The following is a 16,013-nucleotide window of genomic DNA, read 5'->3' on the forward strand; positions in this document are numbered from 1 at the left end:
ATTATAGCTGCGCAATTGCAGGCCCAGGCAGGCTTCCCCTGGGAAAGGCAAATCTCCTCTCCCTTGCACAAGGCTGTGTCCCTGCTGGGCAGAGGTGAGATTCTCTAGCAGTTCTACACTGCTCTGTGTTCAGAGGAGCGAGCAGGCCAGTATTGTGATCGCAGGGGGAAGGGTGCTTGCTTTTTAACTTCCATTTTTATTCATTTGCACTCAGATGCAATTTGTGACCAGGCACAAATGTAATTAATGCTAGAGTCAGGGGGCTGCCTCATTTCCCTAGGTGCCCAACATGGGCCTGATCCTGCACTCACTGTCATCAGCGGCAGCTTTTCCAGACAGCTCAAAGGGCGCAGGCTCCGACCCTCTGTGCCTTCAGTGTGTACCTGTAAAATGTGCATATGCTCCTGTTGCGCGTCCACACTTGTGGCCATGCAGGATACAATATCTGCATTTTCTCATGGAGGCAAAATGCATACATATGGACACAAATGCAGGACTTGCATATGCAGAGGTTGCAACTACAATTTAGGCAACATATTTTTTAATGTGGCCCTTAGAAGCAAATCCTGTGTTGGACCTAGGTTAACCTATAAAAACTACTGGTCTGTTGACTGTAAGATTCTTGGGGCGGGGCCCTGGCACCATAAGTGTTTGTACAGCACCTAGCACAGCAGATGCCTGATCCTAATTCAGGCCTCCAACTGCTACTCTGGCATAATTCTTTAATGCTAATGCATATAAAATGGGCAGGGGCATGCCATCGATGTATGCAACACATGCATTGCATGGCCAGGAATTAAAACATGGTTCACCTGGCTGCAGATTGAACCCCTTGGATGATTCTCTCTGGCCCCTGAAAGCGTATGGAGGATGCCATTTCATGGAACATCACTGAAAAGGCATGCAAGTGTTGAACTGACTACCTCAGGTGTTAATGGGGCCTTGCCATTATGTAAGTACAGAAGGGAGCATCTCTCTTTGCATGACTCAACAATTCAATAATTATTATTGAGACATTACTACAAGAAGGATGTGGAAAAATTGGAAAGAGTCCAGCGGAGGGCAACAAAAACGATTAGGGGGCTGGAACACATGACTTATGAGGAGAGGCTGAGGGAAGTGGGATTGTTTAGTCTCCAGAAGAGAAGAATGAGGGGGGATTTGATAGCTGCTTTCAACTACCTGAAAGGGGGTTCCAAAGAGGATGGATCTAGACTGTTCTCAGTGATACCTGATGGCAGAACAAGGAGTAATGGTCTCAAGTTGCAGTGGGGGAGGTTTAGGTTGGATATTAGAAAAAACTTTTTCACTAGGAGGGTGGTGAAGCACTGGAATGGATTACCTAGGGAGGTGGTGGAATCTCCTTCCTTAGAGGTTTTTAAGGTCAGGCTTAACAAAGCCCTGGCTGGGATGATTTAGTTGAGAATTGGTCCTGCTTTGAGCAGGGGGTTGGACTAGATGACCTCCTGAGGTCCCTTCCAACCCTGATATTCTATGATTCTATGATCAGGCCATTGTACATTCTGGCAGTTGACTAGATTAAATGCACTATAGATGTTTAACATAGTTCTTTGAGGTTTGCATTCAGATACCATGGATCTACTAAAACTTCACATGTGCTGATAAGATCAATTAGACTGTATCTATATGGAAACATTGTTGAGTTCTTGAGGTGAGTTGATCTGTATGGAAGACTAAAAAGGCATGCAAGTGTAGGGATGAATTATACGCGATAGAACAGAGCTATTTTTTTATCTGCCACCTACAAAGTTGCTGCATGGCTTACTAGCAATGTCACTGCATGCCCCTGAGGATGAGGCACTGGGCTACTCATTTGCATTGATTTGCTGTTATGCATATTCAGGATTATTTGGTGGTCCTGACATTGAATGGAGACATTTTAGGAGATTCTAGTTTGTATTCCCATCAGTCTTGAGGAAAATAAGAATAGTTCTCTGAGAATGGAGGCCCTGCTCCTGCAAACACTTACACAAAAGCTTCACTTTCACCTACCGTGTTCCAAGTCACTAAGGCCCTCACATGAACAGCCACGTGTTTGCAGGCTCAGGCCTTAGGGTATGTCTATATTACAATAAAAGACCCCTGGCATAGCTGCAGCTGGTTCAGGTCACCTGACTGGGGCTTGGGCTGCAGGGCTATAAAACTGCAGTATGGATGTTCAGGCTCAAGCTGCAAGTGGGACTCTGAGACCCTGCGAGGGGGGCGAGCTTCAGAGGCTGGGCTCCAGCTGGAGCCCAAACATCCGCACTGGAATTTTGTATCCCTGCTGGAGCCCCACAAGGCCAAGGCAGCTGACCCAGGCTTTGAGACTCTGTGCCGCTGGGTTTTTATCACAATGTAGACGTCCCCAGAGTGCTATTCTTCTACTGACAGGGTATTTGGAGGAGACTGAGCACATGCTGCTGCCGCTCACTGTGCTTGTCTTATCCAGTCCATGATGCTAATTGTGTCTGCTCACCTCAGGATGTTGAACTTAAAAGTACCTTACACAGACAAATGAGTTATGTGGCTTGGATCTCTTAATCACACAGAAACAAGCAAACCGTAAGAGGGGAGATGAACATTTATCCTAAATGGTAAGTGATCGGTCACTTTCCTTTTTGTTAGTTTGGGTTTCTGGGTAATCGTGGTGTATTTTCTATTCAGTTCAGCTCAGCTCATGGAATTAGGAGTTTCCTTCTGCAGGGCAGAGATACAAGGATTCTCAGGAGAGGCTGCCACAATTCCTGTGCCCCACCTCTCTGCCAGCCAAGGAAAAAGGACCTGGGGAGCAACTCAGAAGTTGCCTAATAAGGATGCACTTAGCTAGCACAGAGCAGAATTTTACCCTTATTTAACAACACTTAGTTAAGCAGCTCTGAGGCTGCATTACAGATGTTGGCAAATAGAAATTAAGGGTATATCTTCCTATGTGCTTCAACTGAACAGAATAAGAAGAAGAAATGCTGTCTGATTGCAGATGTGTTTGTTTCGGTGCTTTGAGCTCATCTAGAGTTAGATAACCTGGGGGAAAGCTTGATTAGTTCAACGGGCATAAACCCGCCTCACGCTGCCTAGGCTTGGCACAGTGCAAAGACACTGAGTGCTGAGTTGATGCACGCACAATCTCACATGCATCCACATGGACACACACATGTTCTCTCCACGTGCACACAAATATGCACACACTCTCACATACATGTGCATGTGCACACACACATGCTCTCACGCACACACATGTACATGTACGCACATGTACTCTCTCACACACGCACAGGCACACATGCACACACACACACTCGTGTGCACACATGCACACACACACATGCCCGCGCCCATGCACATACATTCTCACGCACATGCACGTACGCTAGCATACACACATGTACACATGCGCATGTGCACACAAGTTCATACACATGTATGCACACTCTCTCACATACATTAGCACACACACATACACACATACAGGTACACACACACATCCCCACGCACATGCTCTCACATACACACATTAGCATACACTCACATACACACACGCATGTGCGCACACACATATGCTCTGACCTATACATGCATGTGCACACACAATCCACATGTGCGTGCACGCGCACACACACACACACAAAAACCTTTTACCTTCGCTAAACTTCCTCTTGGTTCCAAGGGCCACCACTGCCATGATCTGTCCCTTCACACTTGTGCTGTCCAAGCTTTTCAGAGTGAGGCCAGGCCCGTTATTTCCAAAAGCCGAGTTGCCGCAGTCAGTGCTCTGGGGGCAGATTCCCTGGCTGGCCTGCCCCCGTTTGTGCTGCCCAGGTGGTGCAGAAACCCCCCAACAGGCTCCTGCGGGGGATTCTGCCTGTGTAGAGAAGTCCCCACCGGCCTAGCGGGGCCCTACGTGTCCTTCCCTGCAGCTCCCGGCGCCAGAGGCATATTGGGGCAGGACGGGGAGGCCTGGAGCGTGCTGTGCTCAGAGGGCAGGTGGCCCCTGGCCAACTGGAATAAGTTCGAGCTGCCCCTGGGTTCAAGCCTGGTCTGGGGCAGAGAACTGGGGAGTGTCGCTGGCTGTTTGCTCTCATCAGCTTTTCTTTCCCGCTGCCCAGAGTGGTTGCATGGGGAAGGGGGGCCAGCCTGCACTAGGGGCTCCCGTAGGCTCAGGCGGAGCCAGTGGAGCTCCTGCATCCTGCTCTCCCAGAGGCTTCTGCAGCCCATGGAGCAGCCAGCTGCTTTCTGCTCCTCTAGGGCAGTGCAACAACGGCCAGTGAGCAGCTGCAGCAGGCAAGGGGCAGCCTGTGCTCAGTGGGGCTGGGCTCTTCCCCAGGGCTGCAGGGGAGCCCCCGCCCCGGCACTCCGCAGTGACAGTCTGATGCCATCGGGCGTGGCACCAGTCCATGGGCACATACCCAAATCACAACGTTCCGCCTCAGGGGCCACCAGCCCCCCCGGCAGGTTGGACGCTGCTGTTCTAGACCCTTCGCTTTATACCCCCAAGACTTTGGTTAAGTCTGAGCCGACCAACCCAGCTCCAGAGCCCTGGCCAGGTCCTTGGCTGGTGTCTATGGGCACAGCGCAGCTCACTCGCTCGCAGAGCCTCGGGCTTTTAATGCAAAACCAAGGCAAGTTACAGACCTGTGCAGCGGGGCTCGCAGGAGTTGATACATTTAGAAATAGGCAAAAAACCCGGCCCCCTTCCAATGTTCCCAACAATCCGAAGTACCCGACGTGAAGGCACGCGCCGGCATGTGGACCCAGTGGGCAGCCACGCCCTGGCCTGGCTGCGGGGCGAGCAGAAATGGCTAGTCTCGTGCAGCCCTGCTGGGATCACCCAGCAATCCCAGACTAACCGGAGCGGGGCACTAGCCGCTGTGCTGCCCAGCAACGCCCAGGGCTTCCCTCGCTCCGAGCCGGCTACATGAGCAGCTCACGTCACTTCATTCAACCCCCTTGGCCAAATCTCCCCCCGCAGCCCGCAGTGTAACGGACTCCCGGTTTCACTCCGATTTGCGCCCCTGACAGCTTTCCAGAAGCCACAGGATTCACCCGCAGCCCAGCCCGCTCCCCCATGTCAGCGGGGATATCGCCATGGATCGCGGCCCGGGGAGGCCCGGCCAGCGCAGAGACAGAGGCGGGTTTTCATTCCACTGCCAGTTCTGAAAAACCAGGGGGGGGGATTACTTTGAACTGAATCAAAAACACCCCCCCTTCTTTTTTTTCAAAATTTTCGTTGATTGAAAAGTAAATAATCGTTTTAAAAATCATTTCAGGTCAAATGAAACGTTTTGTTCAACTCCAGACAAAATACTTTGCTTCAATTTTCAGCATTTGAAAAGGTTGTTGACTCTTTAAAATAAAATTAAAAGAAATGTTTAAATGAAGTCTGAACCAGAAACCGAAATATTGTTCCAAAAAGATCAAACACGAAACGTTTCCATTTGATTCGGGCGGGTTTTAGGTTATTTTGGACCAAAATGAGTTGGCAAAACCGACACGGCAGAGAACACGGCCACGCTGCCCACGCGGGATTGGTTGTTTTGTTTGGTTTTTTTGGCCAGAAACAATTTTGTACAAAAGTTTTGCCCCGCTCTATAGCTGGTGCTCCCCGGCTTCTAGCGGGAGTTGTTCCGGAGTAGGGACCATACAATCCGTGTGCCAAGCTGGGCCCGAGTTTACCTATTGTAAGTAAAGAATTGTACATCGCCCCCGCTCGCTTTCCCGGTCTGGTCCTGCTGCTTCGCGTCCTGCGCGGTTTTAACCTCCCTCAGCTGCCCGACCCCCAGGCGGTCTGGCGGTGTAACATTTCCCCCCGGTGCTGGTATTAGCCCCAGCACGGCTGCAGCGAGTGGCACCGGGCCTTGGCGTGTGGCATTTCCTGAGCCGGAATATCAGCATCTCTCTCCCCCTGGGATCAACAGTACCGGGATTTCAAACCGCTGTCCCGAACGCTAGCCCACACCGCACGTGCAAACTCAACACACTCGGTCCGCGGTGGCGAAGGGGCCTGTATTTGCCACCGAAGTTCTGTCTGACTGCTACAGCCCGACCGGAGTTTGCTTGTATAAATATTAGGGTAAATCTAGGTTCGGAAACCTTCTTCTCTCTCTCTTTTGGAGGTCTGGGTTTTCTCTCACACACTATACTACATTTTTACCTGTCTAGCAGTGAAGCATTTCAAATATGGGTAAGATTGTCAAGAGTGGCTGGCTGCCCACTTCGATGCGCTGTAAAGGGGCTGATTTTCAGAAAACTGCGCAGCACTTGCTCTCTGAACATCAGTGTCTCCAGTTGAGCATAACACCATTTTCAGGTACAAATTTCCCCAAACAGAAAAGGGCTGCATCCAGCACTCCTTGCTCAGGGAGTTGTGATAGTCACGTCAATGGCCCCACTCGAATAAGAGTTTGTGGAGTGGGGTCCACATTCTGCCCGCATCCCTTGTGCGCGCAAATCACCCCCTGACCTCCAGGGGAGCGTTGTGTGCAGGAACACACTTGGAACAGAGCCAGTGGGACTGCTCAGCTGAACAGAGAAACTCGGGGCGCCCCTAGGATCAGGATCAGGCCCTTACACGTCAAGCTCTTTGGGGTGAAGAACGATTTGCTGCCAGCTCCTAAAGACTCGGGGCTGTATATATTCATTACAAATACTTACGTTCATTTCAAAACATCGCTTTGCTGCCGCATACATTGCAAACGAGCAGACTGGTGCTAGCTGCTAGGGGCAAGTCGGGGAAAAGCCTCCCAAAGCCCGACTGACCGGTGTGGGCTTGCGGCAACATGACCAAGGAAAACACAGAAGCAGAGGCAGCCCGGGCCCGCGAGTAGCGCCCGATATCCTGAATGTGAGCAGGCTGCTGGGTGACCGTGGGAAGTCTCTTCCCCACGCTGGGCCTCAGTTTCCTTCCGCTATCTGTGAAGGGAAAGTGCTACTGGCATCTCCCCCCGGCTGGACACTTGGACCCATTCGGGGATGGGCGGCTTTTTTTCAATGTAGCTTAGGCCCCTTCCCACGCAACAAACTAAACTGAAACCAGAGTTTTACATTTTACACCGCACTACGCGCACCCAGCCGGGGGTGACACCTCTATAGCGGCATCGTTTTAATTCACCTGCCTTAGTTTACAGCCGTAGAACTGCCCCCGTAGACTCGCCCTGAGACAGCGAGTTCGGCGGGGTGGGGTGCGGGCTGTGTAGGGTATTGTGCAGCGCCTCCCACTGAGGCAAACAACCAGTCCGCCTGGGCTGCCTCTCCAGCCAGCGCTGAGTTGATAAAACCTCGCTCCCAAAAGGCTGGTGTCAGTGGCTTTGTCTCCGGTCCTGATTTCCCAGTTAACTGGCTTTTTTCCACTAATCAGACCGGGGAGGAGAAAGCGCTGTCTGCGGCCAGGGGACGGAATCTCACTTAAACTTCAGCCGGGAGAGGAGTCAAACCCAGCGTGGTGTGATCGCGCAGCTGCTCTGGGAACTAGCACTGCCCCTACCTGGAAGGAGCGGAGCGGAGAGCTGACCTGGGGCACATGACTAATGAGGGAGCGGCCCACGAATTAGCCAGGGGATGGGGAGGTTAAGCTATTTGCCTAAGACCCGTGAAGAGAACTGGAAATCTTGGTTTTAAAGATGGAAACCCAACGCGGTGCTGCCGGGAGAGCCATTTATTGCGGGGACACGTCCGAGGCCGTTAGGAACAGAACTGCGGGCACCCCCACCCCGTCTTTGGGATCTGAAGTATCGGGAGTCAAGGACCGATGAGTCCGGGCCAGAAGGACTTTATGGTTCATGTGGAATTGGGTCTTGTGCAGGAGCAGCTCGGGCCCTCTCCGTTCCCGGTACTGCCCTGCACCGCGCAGGGCCCCGGCGGGCAGAGAGGCGCCGGCGATGTGGGGAACAGCCCCCGCGCCCCATCGCTCCCCACGCGGGGCGAGTCCTGGAGCCAGTTCCGGCCGCAAGCAAAGGGGAACAACGCTGACTACTCGCCGTGTCCTGGGTCGCGGCCGGGGGCTTTGCCAGAGGTCCGTCTCGGTGTCCTCCCGAGTCCCGCACGGCCGCTCTGCACAGCGCAGCGGGAGCCACCCCTGGCTAGCCACGGCCCCGCGGGGACCCCGTTGGAGCCCATGGGGCCGGTTCCCGGCTTCTCACTCCCGGCGGCGCGGCTCGGTCCCTCCGGCGACCGCTCCAGCGCCAGCCCAGGGCCGGCCCCTTCACATGGCCGGGACGAACCTCTCCACGGCGCCGGGGTAGGGCGCGGGGCGCAGGTAGGCGCCGGGGCCGCCCAGCTGCGCGCCGGGGCCGTAGCCGTGGGCCAGCGCAGGGCAGGGCCCGGGGGACATGCGGCCGTAGAAGTCCCGGCTGTCGCCGCCGAGCGGGGGCGAGGCGGACAGGGCCAGGCGGCCGGGCGGGTACAGCTGGCCGCTGCCCTGCGGGTAGGGCCCCTGGGTGAGCGGCAGCGGCGCGCCGGGGCCCGGGTACGGGTAGGAGACGGCGCCCCCGGCGCAGCCCGGGCTGGCGTAGGCGGCTCCCCCGAAGGCGCAGGAGCTGGCGGTGCCCGGGGCCAGCTCGGGGCTGAGCGGGCGGCCGGGCTGCGGGACGAGCTGGGCGCCGGGCGGCCCCCCGAGGCCGAAGAGGCGGCGCGGGGCGGCGGGGTAGCAGGCGGCGGGCGGCCCGAAGGTCCCGTCGGGCGCGGGGCCCGGGTAGGTGGAGAGGTCGCTGCGCTTGAAGCGCTTCCTCCGGCGCAGGAAGCTGCCGCTCTCGAACATGTCGCGGGCCGCCGGGTCCAGCGCCCAGTAGTTGCCCTTGCCCGGGCGGCCCGGCTCCCGCGGCACCTTGACGAAGCAGTCGTTGAGGGTCAGGTTGTGGCGGATGCTGTTCTGCCACTTGCGCGGCCCGTCGCGGTAGAAGGCGAAGCGCTCGGTGATGAAGCGGTAGATGCCGCCCAGCGTGAGGCGCCGCTCCGGGGCTTGCGCGATGGCCATGGCGATGAGGGCGATGTAGCTGTACGGGGGCTTGCCCCGCTGCACCGGCCGCTTCCGCCGCCGCCCCGCGCCCCGCGCTCCCGCCTCAGGCGGCCCCGGCTCCGCCTTCACCAGGGGCATGAGCAGGAGGCCGGGCTCGGCGCGGCTGGCCCCGCACAGGGGCTGCTGACTCTCCGCGGTCATCCCCGGCCGGCCCCTACCCCTGGCGCGCAAGCTCCGCTCCGGGGCTCCCGAGGCCGGCGACTCAGTCCAGGAGGGGCGCGGTGGGGCGCAGGAACTCACTGCTGATGGGCGCGGGGGAGGCTCGGGCTCCGGGCCGCCCGGGGCAGTGAGGTCGGTGACTCCAGACCCAGGGCTGCGGGAGCTGCTGCCCCCATCACCATTAACTTGTGCCCGGCTGGCCGCGGGGCAGGGAGCCCGGGGCGGAGGGCGCCGCAGCTCCCGGCGCGCAGGTAACCCCGCCGGCCCGGCAAAGGAGGCGTGGGGGCGGGACTCCCTCCTTTTATGCCGCCTGCTGAGCCGCGATCTCCGGCTCCTTCTGTGCCTGCCGTACCTGGGCAGCCGGCACTCCCACCTGCCCGGGCCATCGCCTCCGCCCCCAGTGCCTTAAAGAGACAGGCCGGGCAGGGGCGCAGCCTCCCTGACGCACCTGCAGGAAGGGGCTGACCTGTCCAGAGCCGTGGCAGCCGCGGGGAAGGATATGCCCGAGCCCTTCCCCCACCTTCCCAGGTAACTCCTGACTCCGAGGCTCCAGAGTCGGGAATGGGCGCGGCGCAGGAGAGGAGCTGCCAGCCCGAAAAGCAGAGCGCCCATGCCCGCTCTCGGGCTCGGGAGCCCCGTGGGCAGCGTGCGCTCTGGAGAAGCGCTGGAGCGGAGCCAGGCGGGGTCGGCGCGTAGCTTTCTCCAGGGTCAGAGCAAGGCGCCAGGAGAGGGGCGCACTGGGCTGGGGAGAGGCACCTGGAGCCCGCCAGGCGCCAGGACATCGTGCCCAGGACTCCCCCACTGCTCTGGCCAGCGCCTTCCTGGAGTGGGGCCCCGGGCTGTAATCCTGAAATAGCGCCTTGTGCCCTGGAGCTCCGTCCCCGACCCCGCCTGGGGTTTGCATCGCTGGAGACGTACCCCTACAATAGGCCTCGGGTGCCCTGCGGCGGGCGCCTCCTTGGAGAGAGGGGCCCGTGCGTTCTCCTGGGTTTGTGCAGCGCCTGGCACGGCGGGGGCCCCGCGCCCAATCACAACAGCAGCGTGAACAAAACATGAACGATAAGCGCCTCGATGCGCCTTTCTGAAGCGCCCCCTACTCGGCTTAGGGCCTCACCGGCCGGTAGCGATAAAACTCCGCACTCGCTATAATAACCGCGGCGAGCGAATCACACAGCAACGAAACCCGCGTCCGCCCGAGGCCCCTGTCCGATTCGTTAGGGGCTGGGCTGGGATTCGTGCGGAGCTGCGGGAACCGGGGCCGAAGCCGTATCTAAACGGGGGCAGAGGTTTAAGATCGACATGAGGAGCTGGCTGGTCGTGTTCAAACGGATTCCTTGTGTCCAGTGCATTTCAATTGCAATGAGTGAAAGTGACCAGTCTAAACTTTTCTGAATGCGGCTATAACCTATTTCCTACAATGCTGAAACGCGGAGCCCGTCTGGGTGTGTGTGTACGGAGGTGTCTCTAACTCCTTTGCACAGCGGATGTAGACACTAGAGAGACAAGCTGGGTGAGGAATTATCTTTTATTGAACCAACCTACTCCTCAGAACTTTTGTTCTGTTCTAGTCTTGTTCATTAGCAGAAGTTGCTCCAATCCCAGATATTACCTCACCCACCCTGTCTCCCTGGTGTCCTGGGACCAACATGGCTACAACACCGCAAACAACAACCTGTGTGCTGCACAGGGATGCTTGTCTCCAAATGCTGGACACGCCCCAAGGCTACATGCACCAGGGCCGGCTCTAGGATTTTTGCCTCCCAAAGCAAAAACAATTTTGGCTGCCCCCCCTTCTTTAATTACCCCACACCTGGCCTGCCTCAACTCCGCCCCTTCCCCAAATCCCCAGCCCTGCCTCCTCCCCCCAGGCTCTCAAGCCTAGGAGGGAGGGAGGGAGGGGGAGAAGCGGGCAAGGGCGCCATGGCCTCTCGGAGTCTCCCCACCCTCCCAGGTTTGAGAGCCTGGGAGGGAGGGGGAGACTCCGAGTGGCCGCGGAGCCGGCGCCGCTTCTCCTCCTCCCTCCCAGGCTCCCAAGCCTGGGAGGGAGGGGGAGCAGCGGCACGCGAAACGGCCGCTCGGGATCTCCCCCCACTCCCAGGTTTGAAAGCCTGGGAGGGAGGGCGAGTAGCGGCGCGCGAATCAGCTGTTTTGCACGCTGTGGCAGCAGCGGAGGTGAGCTAGGGCGGCCGGGGCACATTTTTAGGGGCGGCATTCTGGTGCCGGCCATGCCGCCCCTAAAAATGTGCCGCCCCAAGCACCAGCTTGTTTTGCTGGTACCTAGAGCCAGCCCTGCCATGCGCCTTCCCTTACAGAGCACCTAATTTTAGACTCGCGGCCAGGCCAGGACAGCTGTGTTTGGATCCCCGTTTTCACACCAGTTTATCGGGTTTGCACTTTTCTTAGAGATTTGCCAACCCGGGGCTTTTAGAGACTTCTCTGTAGTAAATTAAATTAAATAAGAAAAATAAAGCACGCGCGCCATCCCGTTAAAAACCCCAGGTAATAAACCAGAGAACAACCGGGACCGAACACTCCTCTTTATTTTATGCTTTCAAAATACACAGACAGTAAAGTCCAATTCTAACCTATGAACACGTGCAAAACCCGACCCCAAACCTACCTCTGCTAACTGTACAGAGCTCTCATTAGATTTCCCAGCGCAGCGTTTGTGTCTGTTCCTTTGTAACAAGAAGCTGACATAACATAACCCCCGGGGATACAATCTGTACAATACCAGAAGAGGAATATATTCACAATGAAATTGAAGCAACGTGGCTTTTGGGATGCAAACTGGGGGGCTCTGTATCTTCGCACACAAACGCACTGTGAGGCAGGTTTCTTCCTCACAGTGGCAGAGTGTGTTGGACTGCAGATTGATTTTCTGATCATTATAAAGTAGGGACTAGAATAAATACTGCCCTGCGCTGTGACGTCTGTTTGTTGGTGGGGGATTGGTTTTCTTTCCAGTATTGCAAACACATTCTTCAGTCCCTGTTGGCGGGGGCAGCGAGTTATATGGGCCTGGGGTGCCCGTGCTCCAGGAATATTCAGGGCCCGGGGCCTCCACCAATGTTTGGGGCTAGGTCCGCCAGCCCTGCCTGCTGCCCCTGGGTGATTTAAAAGGGCCTGGGGGCCCCTGGCCACCGCCATCACCAGTGGCAGCACAGCGGGTCTAAAGCGGCCTCGCTCCAGGCCACTCCCAGAAGCCGTTGGAACGGCCCTATGGCCCCGGAGGGGGGTGTCTCCGTGTGCTGCCCCTGCCCGGAGCACCATCTCCACAGCTCCCATTGGCCGGTAACTGCAGCCAGTGGGAGCTGCGGGGGCAGGGCCAGTTTTAGGAAGTGCGGGGCCCAATTTGAACATTTTCAGGGGGCCCCGACAGGGATGACTTAAACAAAACAAAAAAAACCCAGAAAAATCTACCTTTCATTTCTTCCATGTATTATTTACTTTCCATAACTATATAAATAATAACAAAATTATATATTACATACATTGCGTAATGTATGCGGATACATGCTAACCCTACCTAAAACTAGGGTAAAGATGCCCCCCCCCGGGACCCTTTCCCCATCCACCCCCCTTCCCTGTCCCCTGACTGCCCCCTGACACCCTATCCAACCCCTCCTCTCATTCCTGATGGCCCCCTGGGACCCCTGCCCCATACAACCACCCCTTCTCTCTGTCCCCGACTGCCCCTGGAACCCTGGCCCCTGACTGCCCCCCCACCGCCCAATCCAACCCCTGCTCCTTCCTGACTGCCCCCCTGGGACCCTTGCCTCCATTCAATCCCCCTGTTCCCTGCCCTCTGACCGCCCTGACCCTATCCACACCCCCACAATCCCCCGAACACCCCTGCCCTCTTCCAACACCCCCTCCCTGCCCCCTTACCGCACTGCCTGGAGCTGCTCGGCTGGGTCCGGGTCCGGGTCCGCTCGGTCTGGGCCGGAGCCACTCGGCCAGGACCGAGACTGGCGCCGCAGGGCCCGAGCCAGAGCTGCTTGGCCGGGACCGGGCTGGGGCTGGGGGCGTTCAGCCGGGGCCAGGCCGGGGTCGGGGACCAGGCCGGAGGGAGCCGCACGCTCGGCTAGGTCCGGCCTGGGCCGCGCCTCCCTGGAACCGTCCTCGCATACCCCCCACCCCACCCCAGCTTACCACCTGCCTGCTGCTTGTTTCAGGCTTCCCACGACCATCTGAGGGGGAGGGGCGGAGCGTTCAGGGGAGGAGGGGGAAGTGGGCCGGGGCAGGGTGGACAGCTGCGCGGGGCCCTCTAGGTGTGGGGCCCCAGTCAGGGGAATCTGCCTAAAGCCAGCCCTGTGCGGGGGTGGTGCCTGTGGGCAGCAGCACACAGGGACCCCTGCCTAGGAGCTGCTGCCAGATGGGGGTGTGGGTTGCTTTTGAGAGCCACCCAAGGTAAGTGCCACACCCCTCACAGTTTCCCGCACCCCAAGTCCCTGCCCCAGCCCAGAGCCCACACCCAAACTCCCTCCCAGAGCCTGTCCCCTGCACCCCCTTATGCACCCCAACTCCCTGCCCCAGCCTAGAGCCTTCACCCAAACTCCCTTCCAGAGCCCGCATCCCTCCCACACCCAAACTCCCTCCCAGATCCTTTAGGCAGGTGTGTGGGGGGGCACTTGGGCCCGTTCTGCGCACCACCAAAAATTATATAAACCGGTCACCCTGCTTGGAGTATCCAAACAAGCCACTGAGCCCCAGTGCAAAGCCTGGGGCAGACCCTGAGCTGGTGGGAAAGGGCTGTGTGATCCTCCGCAGCAAACAGCCTCCTTCCAAGAACAAGGCAGATATGAAGGGCCTGATCCTGAAGACCCAGGACAGTCAGTTTCACGCCCAAGCCTGTAGACAGTGCCCTGGATCCAGCACATTTAGAGCTGACAACATTAGAACCTTCCCTCTTCCCTCCTTGTAGCATTCCTGCCCAGCCAGCTGTATGCGGGATGGAGTCTGCAGAAGAGAAGAGTGAGGGGGGATTTGATAGCAGCCTTCAACTACCTGAAGCGGGGTTCCAAAGAGGATGGATCTAGACTGTTCTCAGTGGTGGCAGATGACAGAATAAGGAGTAATGGTCTCAAGTTGCAGTGGGGGAGGCTTAGGTTGGATATTAGGAAACACTATTTCACTAGGAGGGTGGTGAAGCACTGGAATGGGTTACCTAGGGAGGTGGTGGAATCTCCTTCCTTAGAGGTTTTTAAGGTCAGGCTTGACAAAGCCCTGGCTGGGATGATTTAGTTGGGGATTGGTCCTGCTTTGAGCAGGGGGTTGGACTAGATGACCTCCTGAGGTCCCTTCTAACCCTGATAGTCTCTGATTCCAGGGTGAGTCTGTAGTGAAAATAGCTCCGGGTCTGTGCACAGCCCCCAGGCTCGCCCTGAAGGCAGGCGGGGAGGTTTGTGTTTGCCAGCAAAGGGAAAGGTTGCAGGCTAAAAGCCAGGCGGATTCCGACCGCACGTGTTGAGAAACGGGGGACACTGCCCAAGGAACTAGTTTAATTCCAGTTCTACGCAATATGCTCCCGTTCGCGTGTCTCTTTCCCGCAAGTCCACGTGTCCAGAGCAGCTTTCTGTGGCGTGCGGTGCCTCCACGTGGGGTGAAGTAACCCCGCATTGGCACAGTGCGCTCGGGGGTCCTCGCCCAGCCTGGCCGCTTCCAGCGGTTCCGTTCGTGCCTTTGCCATTTCCAAGCACAGAGAGTCAGTTGTTAGCTGCCCTTAGCCCAGGCCCGTGGCTGACACGGCTGCTGTTTCGCTTAGTGGGCAGACTGGCCTGGCTCTCTCGGGTTCAGCGTTTGGATTTTCTAAGCCAATTGTTAAACTGTGGCCTGACTGTCGGGCTCTCCCTGTGCCCCACTTGCATTACCTCGCCTGCACCGCAGGGAATTGCCACAGCCAGCCTGCGCGCCTACAAACCAAACCCCGCTTCTGAAGTCCCCGGGCACCTGCTCCCCACGGGGAGCCAGGCGCTAAACCAGCGCTCCGCTGCGCACAGGAGGAAGGGAGCAGCACCCTGGAACATTGGAGTGAGGAAGCCAGGTTTCTGGCACTGTCCAAGCCCGGCCATGCCCATCATGGGGACAGCAGCCAGGTGAGAAGCACCCCCAAAGCCTGGAATGAAAGTGGTCTGGCCCTGCGTTAGGGCTAGTGGTATAAACCCGTGGCCAGGCTGCGGGGCCTGGAGCGGAGCGCGCTCTCCCCTGGCGCTGGGATGGGACAGAGCAGAGGCAGGTTATTTTGCCTGTTTACATTTGGCAGCTCAGTAAGTTAAACAGGAGTGTTTATTCAGCGTTACAGTAACAGCATTTCCATTCTTCCAAGGCAAGTAAATAACAGTTACAGAACAAGTAACCCCAGCGGGAGAAGAGCCTGGACATCACTTGGAGATGCTGTGTGATTTGTGATCACAACAGAAAGGGTAGAAATTCAATGAGGAAATTGGTTATGATATAATATAAGTATAGTGTATAACTATAAAATAAGGACAATAACAATCATAGTAATACATTCTTCTGCTGATTTGTAATCTCCGAGACCCTGACTTCTGTTTTAAAAGTCAATTACGTCCGGAGAAAGGGTTGGAATAATGCACCTTCCTAATTCCACAAGCGATTTGCTCCTGGGGCGTTCACGCACTTTACCGACAAACTACGATTTACTCTAGCAGTGCGGGGACAAGACATCTGGGGGACCTGTGCTGGGGCCAACGCCTCTGCCTGCAGCCAAAACTGCTGACCACAGAGACTTTATGAATGGCATCATTAGACGAGGGAGGAAGAGCTTTGCCTGACTCTCAGAGCCCATCTTTGCACGGCTGGCAATTAGGGGGAAAAAAAC

General features: G+C 56.9%; 1 protein-coding gene and 1 long non-coding RNA gene across 2 annotated transcripts in view; one reads left to right on the plus strand and one right to left on the minus strand.

The window, feature by feature from the left end:
- The first annotated feature begins 2,332 nt into the window (after positions 1-2,332).
- Positions 2,333-16,013, plus strand: part of LOC117879600 — a 30,896-nt gene continuing 17,215 nt past the window's right edge. The window contains exon 1 of the long non-coding RNA XR_004646328.1: positions 2,333-2,597. This is a non-coding gene — a long non-coding RNA (uncharacterized LOC117879600). The remainder of the gene's footprint in view (positions 2,598-16,013) is intronic.
- Positions 7,514-9,526, minus strand: FOXE1 (forkhead box E1). The gene has a single exon (XM_034774874.1). The coding sequence runs from the start codon at positions 9,149-9,151 to the stop codon at positions 8,198-8,200; it is 954 nt and encodes a 317-aa protein (XP_034630765.1). The 5' UTR covers positions 9,152-9,526; the 3' UTR covers positions 7,514-8,197.

This window comes from Trachemys scripta, chromosome 6, assembly GCF_013100865.1.
Source record: "Trachemys scripta elegans isolate TJP31775 chromosome 6, CAS_Tse_1.0, whole genome shotgun sequence".
NCBI classification, from domain to species: Eukaryota; Metazoa; Chordata; order Testudines; family Emydidae; genus Trachemys; species Trachemys scripta.

Coding starts and splice junctions, on each gene's coding strand:
- FOXE1 (XM_034774874.1), bottom strand. CDS start 9,151: ATGACCGCGGAGAGTCAGCAGCCCCTGTGCGGGGCCAGCCGCGCCGAG.